At 41.9% G+C, this 13,656-nt stretch overlaps 1 protein-coding gene across 1 annotated transcript in view; it reads right to left on the bottom strand.

The window, feature by feature from the left end:
- Window positions 1-13,656, bottom strand: part of Niban1 (niban apoptosis regulator 1) — a 140,565-nt gene that overhangs the window by 62,611 nt on the left and 64,298 nt on the right. Inside the window, exons 4-5 of the mRNA XM_027934880.2 lie at window positions 10,060-10,174; window positions 4,503-4,670 (exon numbers count right to left, since the gene is read on the bottom strand). Coding sequence (XP_027790681.2) covers window positions 4,503-4,670; window positions 10,060-10,174 — 283 coding nt within the window. The remainder of the gene's footprint in view (window positions 1-4,502; window positions 4,671-10,059; window positions 10,175-13,656) is intronic.

Here is a 13,656-nt window from a genome sequence, read left to right as displayed (position 1 = left end):
CCATGAAATTTAGAAGTATGTTTTCATCTATTACAAACTAAAATTCATTGTAAATTTTCAGCAAGAATTGTTTGATGCCCACACCCGACACTTAGTCCCTCAACTAATGAACTTGATTCATAGGTAAAAATGGGCTCTGGGAAGAAATTCAGTTGGCGAAAATAGATCTGAGATCTGTCACTAAGGACTAGAGAGCCTAAAACTCCACGCATAAATAAATACACCAAAACTATTTGCTGTATCTGATTTGAATTATAAGTGATTTTTTTTGTTCTAAAACTCAGTTTAATTCAGCAACATTTATTGAACACCTAAAAGGTCCAAATGCCAAAATCAAATCTAATAAAGGGGTCTGGTTTCATATGGGAATTCTGGGATAAGAACTCCAAAATGCAATCACCAGTTCCAAAATGCAATCACCCTCACAGCTCCACATCCAGCCTGCTGACCCCATCACAAGGACCCTTGGAGGTGACAGTTTGTCACAGGTGACTGAGCAGCTTGCTGAGGTTTACAGAGTGTCTTTACATCATTGTGGACATTTTTGTCAAAATCCCCTGGGTCATTCTTCTGTACTTTTAAATCCACTGCCCTCACGCTTACCAGATACTCTACTGTCCCTTCTTCCTTAGTGCTCATAATGATGTGAACACTGGCATTTGCTTATGGCAGTTCGGCTGTCCTCTGGCCAGCACAGCACTGTTGAGTAAAACTTTGCCAGTATTCCACTTCCTCGGAAAAATTATCATTCGTCCAGTGATGGCTGTCCTCTAACATCCACCTCTTCTGTTCCTCAATCCTTTAGGTGGAGGTCAATGGCTTAACACTGACCTATTCCTTCATTCAACACTGCACTCCTCCCTGCAAGCTACCAGCATCTGTTACCTGCCAAAGCTTCCTAAGTAGCCTCCTGGCACCCCAGAAAGCTATACCCACCCCTACTGTCACTCTGCACTGCAGCCACTATGACCTTTCTAAAGTGGGTGTCTGATCAGGTCATTTATCTACTTAAAACTTTTAGGAGGTTCCCTATTTCTGTTAGAATAAGATCCAAATTTTTAAGGTGCATCACAAAGCCCCTTATAACCTGGATCTCACCTGTCTCCCCATCTTTGATGGACTCCTATCTGAGCAACAGCCACAACAAACTTCTCCCAGTTCCTTGGATGGTCCAGGCTCTGTCTTGCGTCTAGCTCTTACATATCCCATGCCTCCCGCCAGGAACACTTTTTCCCCTTCCTGCAAAGTCACATGCCAAGGAATGATGATCCTGAGCCAGAAGAGCAGACTCACATCCATGTGACCATTATTCCATATTGCATGTGTGCAGCCCTCTACATTTATCTGAAGTTTTAACTGTATTTCTGTAACTATAATGACCAGATTTTGCAAACTAAAATTCAGAAGAATAGGACTGAATTTGGGATGATAGCACTTGATTCAGAACATTTTGGGATTTATGCAAATCCCATTTTGGAGAAGCTGACATTAAGAACCCTGGCCTTCTCTGGTGAGGGACAAGAGACAGGGAGCAGCAGCTGTTGTTCTAGGCATATGCCATTTGATGGGCTTAATATTAAGTGACGTGAAGTGAGGTGTTCTGCTAAAGATTAATCTTGAGAGTTCTTTTTATGCCTGCTCAATAAAGAGGTACCAAAATCAAACCAAAGCAAAACACACATGTGTGCACACCCCCACACCTCCATGTTCCATAAGAGTGTAAAAATCTCTTGGCCCCTAAATGTTCCCCTCCCTTGAAGGAAGGAAAAGCATAAAGCTTCCTACTTGTTTTTTTTTTTTTTTTTTTTTTTGGATGGGGGAGTAGGGATATAGCTCAGTTGGTAGAGTGAACAAGGCCCAAGGTTCAATCCCCAGCAACACACACACACACACACACACACACACACACACACACACACACAAACAGAAAGAGAAGCGAGACAGGAAAGACCCATGAGCTCACCAGCCCACAATAGCCAACCACTGTTCCCTATAATGTCATGATGGTTTTCAACTCTGACTGGAGCCACTGGAAGTTAGGCCAGATTTTCTGCATCAGGACTTAGTGAGGGACAAATGGTTTCTGGACAGAAGAATGTGCCACAGACCCAGGGTAATAAAACTAGGCCTCATTATCTTAGTGCCTTTGATAACATACTGGAGAGCAGACGTGGGTTTTGAATCTGCTGGAGTCTTCCATAAATGGTGTCTAAATGCAGGCTACATAACATTCAAAAACTCCCCAGAGAAATTCCTATTATGTACATGGGAGGGGGAGTGTGGTCAGCCCCACTTGGCTGGGCCCAGAACATTCTCTGTTCAGTGAAACTTCGCAGTTCTTGTGTTCAGTGCCAACTGCGTGTTCGTACTAGACCCAGAGGTGGTAAGAGTATTGAAAAATGAGCTGGATGGAACAGGCAGAGCTTGGCGATTCTGTCTCTGAAACATCAAAACCACAAGGCATGATATTAATAAGGGAATTATTTTTATAAAGACTCTAACGAGTCAGGAGTCAATATTATGATGAGTTGCTATAGCAAGACAGGGTGACATTATTTTTTTCCATTAGCCTCCTATTGATATGCAAGTTAAAACCCAAGAAGTGGCTGAGATGCATCACTAGTGACTTGCTCTGTGGGACGGATGGTCTTGGGGAAACCCCTGAACTTCATGGTGTACAGTAAAATTAACCATAGTAGGAAATAAGGTCCTCATGGAAGGTAACTCTGCTCAATGTCAACTGCTCAAGACTTTCAGCACTAGACAGGTGCCTCTTGACCTTCATGGGGCTATATTCTAATAAACTCATCACAAGTTGAAAACGCACCTGACCTATCTAGCTCCAGAACTTGCCTAGATTTCCCTAAATGTGCTTAGCACACTTGTATTAACTTAATGTAGAAAAATAATCTAAGGCCAAACCTATTTTATAGTAGCGTGTTGAATGCCTCATGCACACAAAGATGGGTGTTTTGTAGACATGATAGGATGCAAAAACACAAAGCATGAGATCCAGAAATCTCTGTCAACACAATACACTGGAAAAGTATTGGTTGTTTCCCCTCATGATCGTGTGGCTGCCTGGGAGCTGCCCTCACTGCCACTGTCCAGCTTCAAGAGAGAATCACACTCATTATTATGAACCCAGATGCATATTGCTTTTGCACTGTCATAAACTAGAAAAATCATTAATTCTAACACTGCCAAGTTGAGACCATCTGTAGCCGCTTCTTCCCTAGGCTGTGACCTCTAGTTAAATCTTTAACACATTAACTTTGATAACTATCAAATCAGAATATGTTTTCGCTAGCCCTGTTTGAGTCTAAATATGCCTTGAGAGAGGAACTTTGCATGCTTCCTTCCTGTGTTCCTAACACCCGTGTGGAGCTGGGCACAGAGTTAAGGCCGATGGCATTTGACTGGCTGCCTTTTTGACTTTCAAAGAACACAATGCATTCACATCCAGGTATCAAAAACATCACATAATGGAATGAAAGATCTTTTTATTATAGCTGGAATATTCATCAAATCAATACCTGAGGCAAAAGGGTCTGAAGCAATGCCACTCCGAGTGTGGCCTTTGGACCAGCAGCACTTGGGTCACTTGACAGTTTGTAGGAAAAGCAAAATCCAGGGCCCAGCCCAGACCCAGCGAGTCAGAACATCTGCGAGTGGAGCCCAGACACCTGGGTTTTAACTGGGTTCTCCCGGTAAGTCTCACCAACTCTCAAGTTCTGAGAGCCATTGCTTTGGTTTTGGGTACATGTCCCCTAGAGGTCCATGTGGTAAAGGACTGGTCCCCAGCTAGGTGTTTACAGGAGGTAGAGGAATCTTTAAAAGCGGGTACGCTCTGGGAGGTCTTTAAGGTGATTAAGGATCTGTCTTTGGAGGGGATCATGGGGCCCTGGTCCCCTCCTCACTCCCTGTTGCTCAGCCATGAGGTAAGGGGCTCTGCTCCACCACCTGCTCCCACCAAGATGTGCTGCCTGCCACAGGCCCCAAAGCAATGGGCTCACGACCACAGACTGCAGCCTCCAACCCTGAGCCACAGGAACCTTATCTGTTATGGCAACACATTGAAAGCTGACTTCAGACAAGTGGCAAGGTTATTCAGAAATAAAGGTGAAAAGAAACGAGAAATGTCATAAAGACTAGAATTTTACCCGGGTCAATTGACACATTCTTGCTGGCATATGGATTAAAAGCATCAGGAAAGAGAAGGAGGAGGAGGAATCACATGTGAGATGACAGGCATGAATAGTCACAGAGCAGCCACGGCCACCAGATCACCACGCCCCATTCTGTTTCCCTGAGACTTCCCAGTCCTGGCTGAACAACCAGTTGAGCAGGCCACCTTCCTCCAGTACAGAACTGTCACTTCCCTGGGTGTCCCTCCCCACCCCCGGGGCAGTACTCTCTGTCTCTCCTTCTAGGAATCTCGAATGACCAAGTCAACTCAGGAAAGGCAGCCCCCTGGGGACAAGAAGGAAGCTGTGCCGTACCATGATTCAGGTGTCTGATGCAGTCACTCAAGAGGGTGCTGAACTTCTTCTGGTCCCCGGCCTCGTGGAAGCAGAAGTAGCCATGTCTGAGGAAGGGCTGCCACAGGTACACTGGGAATGGCTTGGGCAGCACCACAAACGGCTGAGAGTTCTCCTTCTCACTGGAAGCTAAAAACATATTGAAACACAATCTCAACACACAGGACTTTTACCTTAAATACTGACTTCAGGCTGGGAGGGTATCTGGGGCAGGCCCTGGGATGGAACATGGGTGAGGGACATGCTAGTTCAGACTTCTGTCCATCCCTCCACCAGCCCTCCCACCCCCGCCTCTAGACTCACTCCATGGCTGATGTCACCGGTGTCATCCTGACTGCTGGCCCCGTGGCTGCTTCTCTCTTACCTGTCCTTTTAGTCTGATCTCGAGTAGCTGTTGCTGCTAACAACACCTCTTCACTTCTAAGAGCTTCTCTCTCCCCATTTCCTGTGTGTTTTGTTTTGTTTTTAAAGCTCTTTCTTCTCTGTCACCTTGTGGTTCCTTTGCTGTCCCTCCATGTCACATTAAGTGACGGTGTTTGCACTGGTCTTCAGTGGTTTCTACTCCACTCTGTCTACACCAGCCCAGGGTGAGCTCATCCCCTCCGTGACATTTCCTGTCATTCCTGGACTCCACACCACCCTTCCCGCCTTCCTTCCTGTCACACTCTCCCATAGAACATTCTCTCTCCTCCTGCAAAAGTCGGTTCAGAAGCCACCTCCTCTGAGATGCCTTCGCCAGCACCTCCTCTGCCACCTGAGACAGAACTGGGTGCTCCTTTCCTTGCTCCCCAAAACCACTGTGATGACCGGTTGCCATGTCTGGCACCCACACTCAGGGGACAGTGGTGGGGAGAGTGAGATGAGCTTCCCCAGTGATTCTCACAGTTGCCTCCCCAGGAAGCAGAGCCACCACCCTGAACGGTGGGCTCCTAGAGGGTGGGGACAGCCTCTCATGTGTCCTGGTATCCTCAGCCTGCAGCACAATCAGGGAAACCAGGAGACCTTTAGCGTCAGCGAGTTCAGTCAACAGATGTGCTATGTTGGCCTGGGGAATTTTAGAAGCCCTAAAAAAATGAGACTTTTATCTTTTCACTCCAAATCCTTTCCAAGCAACGCACGTTCAACCAGGCTACTCTGCAGAAGCCTTGCCTCCGCGTGACTCCTTTCCTGCATTCCGGTTACAAGCCACTGCACATGGCTAAAAGTCCCCACTTCTTCCCAGAGTCACAGAGAACATACAGAAGGAAAAGTTGGTTGGGTGTTCCCTGTGTAGAGAATGAGCAGGGAATGGGAGGAAAGAGGACCCTCTAGAAGGTTGCAGAGAGCCCTGGCATACAAGAAACTCATTGTTAATAGTAATGATGAGATGGCGAGAAGAAACGTTTTAGTTTGACACCATCCCATTTATTGATTCTTGATTTTAATTCTTGTGCCAAAGGCGTCTTACTAAGGAAGCTGGGGCCTAATCCTACATGATGGAGATTACAGCCTACTTTTTCTTCTATTAGAGGCAGAGTCTCTGGTTTTATTCCTAGGTCCTTGATCCATTTTGAGTTGAGTTTTGTGCATGGTGAGAGATAGGGGTTTAATTTCATTTTGTTGCATATGGATTTCCAGTTTTCCCAGCACCATTTGTTGAAGAGGCTATCTTTTCTCCAATGCATGTAATCTGTGAGGTGAATAGAGAGCCTATGTCTTGGGAGCAAATCTTTATCCCGCACACATCGATAGAGCACTAATCTCTAGGGTATATAAAGATCTCAAAAAGTTAAGTACCAAAAAAACAAATAACCCAAATCATTAAGTGGGCCAAAGACCTGAACAGACACTTCTCAAAAGAGGATATTCAATCAATCAACAAATACATGAAAAAAAATATTCATCATCACTAGAGAAATGCAAATTAAAACCACTCTAAGATTTCATCTCACTCTAGTCAGAATGGCAGCTATTATGAAGACAAACAACAGTAAGTGTTGGCGAGGATGTGGGGAAAAAGGTACACTCATACACTGCTGGTGAGACTGCAAATTGGTACAGCCAATATGGAAAGCAGTATGAAGATTCCTTGGAAAATTGGGAATGGAACCACCATTTGGCCCAGCTATTCCTCTCTTTGATCTATACCCAAAGGACTTAAAAACAGCACACCACAGAGACACGGCCACATCAATGTTTATAGCAGCACAATTCACAATAGCTAAACTGTGAAACCAATGTAAATGTCCTTCAATAGATGAATGGATTAAAAAAAAGTGGCATATATACATAATGGAATATTACTTAGCAATAAAAGAGAATAAAATTATGGGATTTGCAGATAACTGGATGGAGTTAGAGAAGATAATGCTAAGTGAAGTTAGCCAATCCCCAAAAAAACAAATGCTGAATGTTTTCTTTTGATATAAGGAGGCTGATTCATAGTGGGATAGGGAGTGGGAGCATGGCAGGAATAGATGAACTTAGATAGGGCAAAGGGGTGGGAGGGGAAGGGAAGAGGCATGGGGTTAGAAATGATGATGGAATGTGAGGATCATTATTATCCAAAGTACATGTATGAAGACACAAATTGGTGTGAATATACTGTGTATACAACCAGAGATATGAACAATTGTGCTCTATATGTGTAACAAGAATTGTAATGCATTCTGTTGTTATATATAAATAAAAAAAAAATATTAATGATGGGAGGAAGGCCCAAAGGAGCCAGTTCCTGGTAAGTTAATAAAACAGGATTGACTCAAGGACAGAACAGACTTCTGAGGGGCATATACAGAAGCCCTGTTCCACTGTCCTGGGACCTGAAGGGAACAGAGTGGAAGCACTGGGGGCAAAAGCTGGCCTCCAGCACCATGCCTGGCACACAGTGACTAAGAATGAATCGCCATGTGAGTTAACAAACCAATGCATGAACAGCTGCATGCTGTGGACACCTCTAGATGTAACAGCACCCTTTCGGCCCCTCTTTCTCAGCAAAAAAACCCTGATTTTCAGTTGGGCAAATGACTGCATGAAGACTGTTACATATTTCCAGCTTCCCTGTAGTTTGGTACCCCATAGCTACTAAGTTCTGGCCAATGGGATGTAACTAAAGTGGCGTATGTAACCTTGGAGAAAGGGAATGCACACCCCCTCCTTCTGTTTTGTCCTTCCTGTTGCCTGAAATGAGAAAGCTGTGGCTGCAGCTCCAGCAGCCATCCTGGACTCTGCTACTAAGGTCCACAGCCTAGAAATAAATAGGAGAAAACTAGACAGAGCCTGTCCCTGACAAATTTATGGATTTGCTACACCAACTTTGGATTGAAACCCAGATATTTCTAGCAAGGACGTAGAATGCATTGGATATTAATACCTTATATGCATATATGACAGGTGTGATTCTATATCATGTACAACCAGAAGAATGAGAGGTTACACTCTATATATGTACGATGTGTCAAAATGCAGTTCACTGTCATGTATAACTAATTAGAACAAAAAAAGATAATAAAAACTGTGTATTTAATTGAATTTTTATTCATGTGCAGCAAACCACGATCTAACTAATAAAATGCCAAATAAGTGAATCACTTTAGCAAAGCATAGGGTCAACAACAGTCGCCTTAATATTCATAAGCTCCGGTGCCTTTTCTCAATCAAGCAAGGTCAATTCCTTTTATCTTGCCTAAGTTTCTTTTTAGTAGAAATACTATCACATAGTAAGTCCTCTTGATTAACATGGTTTTGTGAATCAATTTTCCTTGCCCTTTCCAAGATGTCACAATTTTGTACAAACAACTGAAATCAACTTTGACCCTCTGCAATTAAAAGCTTCAGCAAGACCCATAAAATCCACTCCTATTAGCCTAGAGTTCCCTCACTTAACCTTTTACAATAATTTTTCCAAATGCCATCCATCTGCATATTTTCTGAATTGTATCACAAAGACATCACAAATGACCTACTATAGAATATTCTATTTTTAAATCTCAGAAGGCCACACCATATGATAAAAATAGTCATTGAAATGCCCCAATCTGAAGCCCTGGGACAATGGCATTAGTCACATAAGCCTTGTGTTTTTCATTGCTTTTCATTCCTCTGGTATGATTTCATCAACAAATCAATAAATATATTGTCTGTTCCGATGGATTTCCTTGAAAAGTTCTGGAGAGATGCTGAGCAGTCAACATGTTGGTATTCCCATTTCTAGCTACAGCTCTGTAGTGAGGATGGCAAATAAATAAATGTTGAGAGAAAATATAAAATATAATAATGTGTATAGTGCACATAAAGTGTTGTTTTAGCCTGAATTACTTAGTAATAATTTGTTAATCTAGGTTTATGATCCATGTACTAATCCCATAATTGTGTTATTAAAAACACTATGCTAAGCATTCTGCACCAAAATAACAATTGATGGAATGATTACATTTTCTCCCATAAATTATAATGAAATGATTGTGCCTATTAATAAAAACCAGGCCTCTCTTCAAAAAGCCAAGTAATTACTATGTGGTATGATTTATACAAAGCCAGATGGAGCTATCACATTATTCACAGTTCATGAATCTCTGTGAATTGCCCTATTTACTCTATACATTATCCATCACTTTCTCTAAAAAAAAAAAAAAGGAATGAATGAGAATCAAAGAATGTTAAAGCTAGAAATATCAGAAATACCCTTTTAGACTTTCAAGTTCAAAGCCCCATTTTAGAATTAGAGAAATAGAAACCAGAATGGTTCAGCAGCCTGCTCCTCTAAAACATTTGATAAGTGGCACAGTGAGAAGTAGATAAAAGTCCGGGCTCCCAGTTCTGAGTTCCATGCTCTCTCTATGGCAGCGCTCAGCTTTATTTATAGACAGGTGAATTGATACAGTGCCTTTTTAAAATTTTTTACATATTAGCTATGAATTGCTATAATATTTAAATTCTTTTTTTTTTGACAATTTGGGATGTTTAATTGCATATCACCCCAAAATTAGAAAGACAATAATCCCCCAACAGGGTCAGTCTTGTTTATTGAAAGAATGGGATTGTGCTTTTCACAGACTGAGCCCTACCTATTTATTTCCACTGCTCTGGGCAGCGCTATCAAAGCCTGCAATATGTTCAAAAGCTTCCAGGTACTTGACCAATAGCAAATTTTCCATGTGCTAGAAACACAGTAACTGATTTGCGCATTACTAAATGGGATATCAAATAACAGAAGTGGTATAATGTTGGCTAAACAAGAGAAATGATGTCTTCCCTTTGTCTGTGGGGCATGGGTTTCTCAACCTGGACATTACTGACTTTTTCTCTTCATTGTTGGAGACTGTCTCATGCACTACAGGATCTCCAGCAGCAGCCTGGCCTGTATCCACTATCCCTGGCCTGTAGCACTCGCATTTTAATTGTAACAACCAAAATATCTGCAGACAATGATAAATGGCCCTACAAAGTTAAATTCCTCTTCCCCATTAAGAACCACTGCTCTGGCTCAATAAAATCAGTTTAAAATTTTTTCTTTGAAAAAAGATGCTCAGTGACTTACCAATAGGGTCTGGGAAATGCCTGTCAGACAGTAGGTTATATTCATCTTCTGATGTTAACACCTTGCCACCAGCTGGAAGAATTCGACTTTTAGGAGCCGCTCCCTTCTGATAGGCCTGGGAGGAAAAGGCGTAAGTGAATGAATTTCTTCCCCATTTGGATTTTTGGAAAGTCATATTAAAAATGGACACATAGACTCAGATACACACACCCCGAGACAGAAATCTCCACACTAGGTCATTGAGTTAGAGCCATTTATTTAAAAAAAAAAAAATCTGTTCTGCATACCTGCCACTTGCAAGGCAGTATTTAGTACTTTTTGTGTGATGGTCACAACATGTCAAATCAGGGTCCCTAATCTCAGGAATATTCCTCGTAGGTATACTCTCGAATGGGAAAAATGACTTCAGCAACATGCACATGATTTTTAATTTATAAAAGTGCTTTAAAAAAAAATACACACCCCAGAATCGCACACACCACATTTACCATTTCAGTCACTAATGCCGAGTCATTCTGATAACCGAAAAGGTGACAACCTCACAGTTGCTGCACAAAATGCTCGGTGACTGATGTGGACCAATGTTGGTTCAATGACCAACAAGACAATGCAATAAGGAACTGTAATGTGGTTACTGGATTTCCATCAGAAACTTTGAAATGTTGCTGTGATAAAATATGCCAACCGCTTGGCCCTCAGATGTGCCTGTTGGGCATAAAATAGTTGAGATGGTAGTGCAGTTTTGTGACATCAAACCATTCTGGCTGGCAGACAGGAAGCTCTGTTGTTTGAGAAATGCAGAAGAGGCACAGAGCATCTCTAGAGCAGTTAGGCAGCCACAGCCACAAAGTCACCCAGATGAAGTATGTGTGCCGGAAGGGAGATGCCTACATCCAGGCAGAATTTTGAAAATAGAAACCTTAATGCAAGCTGAGAATTGAAACCAAGAAACTGTGGGACCCAAACGCCCAAGTGTACTCTTGGGAATAACTAAAATAACATTGATCTAGGCAACAAACTCAGAATAACAATAACACATTCTGCATCAGTAAGATAGCGAGTGAAGAAACCCAAACTAAACAAACTCTCAGATATCTAAGAAGTTTGTTTTCATACTTGTGAGAATCATCCATCAACAGCTTCAACACATCTGGGATCCAGAGCCTAACACAGGACAATCTAAATGTGTATGGTTTGGAGAAATTTCAGAAGCAATTTGATTCAGGCTGGACTCAAATGTGAATTGTTATTAGTTATAATAAGCTCATTGGCTTTCATAAACATTACATTGTTTAATCCTAAAAAACAGCATAATGAGTTAGGTATTATCTCTATTTTACAAGTGAGAAAAATGAAGCTCAAAGAGATTGAATCACTTGCAGATGGCCCAGCAGTGAGTAGGTTAACAAATCCAGGATTTTCCTCATGTCTGTCCAGCCCCAGGGCCAGTGTGCAGAAGGTAGGCTTATCAGTGCTCCTGCTTAGTTACCACCCAGAATTAGACTCACAATAAAACAACAGGCAATTTATAGGTTCTTAATGTGCGATTCTGGGGTGTGTATTTTTTTTAAAAAGCACTTTTATAAATTAAAAATCATGATTTTATTAAAACTGTAAGCACTGATGACAAATGGCTGGAATTTCCCTTCAAATATCCAAGTGAGTTTATAAAAATGTGTGTTTATTATCAAATTCAGTCATTCTATCTTAATGACCACAGGTTGGTAGAAAGTAATGGACCAAAAAAATAAATAAATAAATAACCCAACAGTATCACTCATAAATTTCAAGTTGAGGGAGCAAGTTTTCAGAACCAAGAAGTAAAACAAACCACCAAAATTTGATTCACAGAGAAATTTCAATTAGCGTCAAATGTAGCAAAAACCTTAGTAAACCAAAGAGAAAGCCCTTCAGGGTTTCCTCCCAATTTAGTTAGAAATAATCATATCTGCACAACATTGGGTTCAACCAAAGGCCTGGCTAGGTGCTAAATGCCTCAATCAATTTATTTATTGTAAACAACAAAGGGATCATGCATTCACTAATGAGAAAACTGAGGTTCAAGGAGATTTACAATTTAGGTAAGGACATTTCCCTAGAACCTGGCAAAGATGTGACTCAAAACCTGTCAGATTAACCAATATGCTACACTGCCTCTCCTCAAGCTTCTCTGAAAGGACATTATAAGGGGCCATAAAAAAATAAGGCAGGGCTGGGGATGTGCTCGAGTGGTAACGCGCTCGCCTGGCATGTGCGGGGCGCTGGGTTCGATCCTCAGCACCACATAAAAATAAAATAAAGATGTTGTGTCCACCGAAAACTAAAAAATAAATATTAAAAAATTCTCTCTCTCTCTCTCTCTCAAAAAAAAAAAAAAAGCAATCTGTTATTACTACCATTGCAATTTGCAGTGTATTAATACTTTGCTTCTGAGGACAAATTAAGTGTTGAATGAAATCCTAACAGATAAGTGGAGAAAGTATAAACTTAGCCAATGTTGAAGGAAGTAAGTCTACTCAAGAGAGCACTTGAACCTCATCCAGCAGCCTGTGAAATATGTTTGTACTATATTTTATTCCTAATTTCTACCAGAAATGGGAAGGAAACACATGGTCTGCCAGCCTGAAGCTTCCTGCTATGGTTTAGTATCAGGCAGATGGCTCCATACCATGCAGCTTGTCCTGACCGCTCTTGAACTTTGCAGAATTTTAAACATGTTATGATCTTTAACTGGTAAATTGTAATTACTCAGTTCCAAGTTGGGGGGGGGGGGTAGTTTTGAGGATTTTATGTAGATAAAACTGTGTACAGTCTGAGATCTGGAAGGAGCCATTGGGATCATTCAACCAAATTTTCTACTTTTGTGGCCCAGAGACAGCAGGTCACTTGTCCATGAGTTCAATTCCAATGAGTGGCAGTTGACCTAAACTGTACTCTCCCAAATTCGCTGCCCAGTGTACTTTCCCTCGTGCTGTGTTATGTCCCTATGTGGGGAAAGAAATAGGAACCAAAAAAACTAAAGTCCTCTCAAGGTCTAGTCATTTTACATATATCATCTTTCGGCCTTTTACAAACAAGAAAAATAACCAGGAAAAAAGTCCAAAGTGGGGGGAATAATCAAGAAGTGGAATAAAGTATGTGGAGTGTTCTAAATTCCCAGGAACCCAGGCAAATCCCATCTCAACCTTAGTGAATAAGTAACTCCTCTGCCTTCTGTCACACACAAGGCTAAAGAGTGGGAAGACATGAAGACAGCAGAGGGAAGGATGTCAAGCCAGTGACTGGGAAAGACCTGGAGGCTGAAGGACCGTGGGAAAGGCTCCTGTGCAAACTCAGCCACTCTGTGCAGCCTTCCGTTTTCACACTCACTTGTGATCATGTGCTCCAAGTCTATCTTGTCCCCAGGACTATAAACATCTGTCTAATCAACAGCTATTTAACCAGAACCTTGTGTAACACTTGGCCCAGAATAAAAATTCAATAAATGTCATTTTAATTGAAATAATCCCCGAATGAGTGCTTCTTGCACGGATCCGTGGCAAAGGAGAGGACGAGCCGATCCACCTCGCCAAGGGTTTAAGAATATTGCGAGAACCT

Source organism: Marmota flaviventris, chromosome 12 (genome assembly GCF_047511675.1).
Source record: "Marmota flaviventris isolate mMarFla1 chromosome 12, mMarFla1.hap1, whole genome shotgun sequence".
In the NCBI taxonomy this organism is placed as follows: Eukaryota; Metazoa; Chordata; class Mammalia; order Rodentia; family Sciuridae; genus Marmota; species Marmota flaviventris.
The sequence above is the reverse complement of the archived record's forward strand: the minus strand, read 5'-3'. Positions and strand labels throughout refer to the sequence as shown.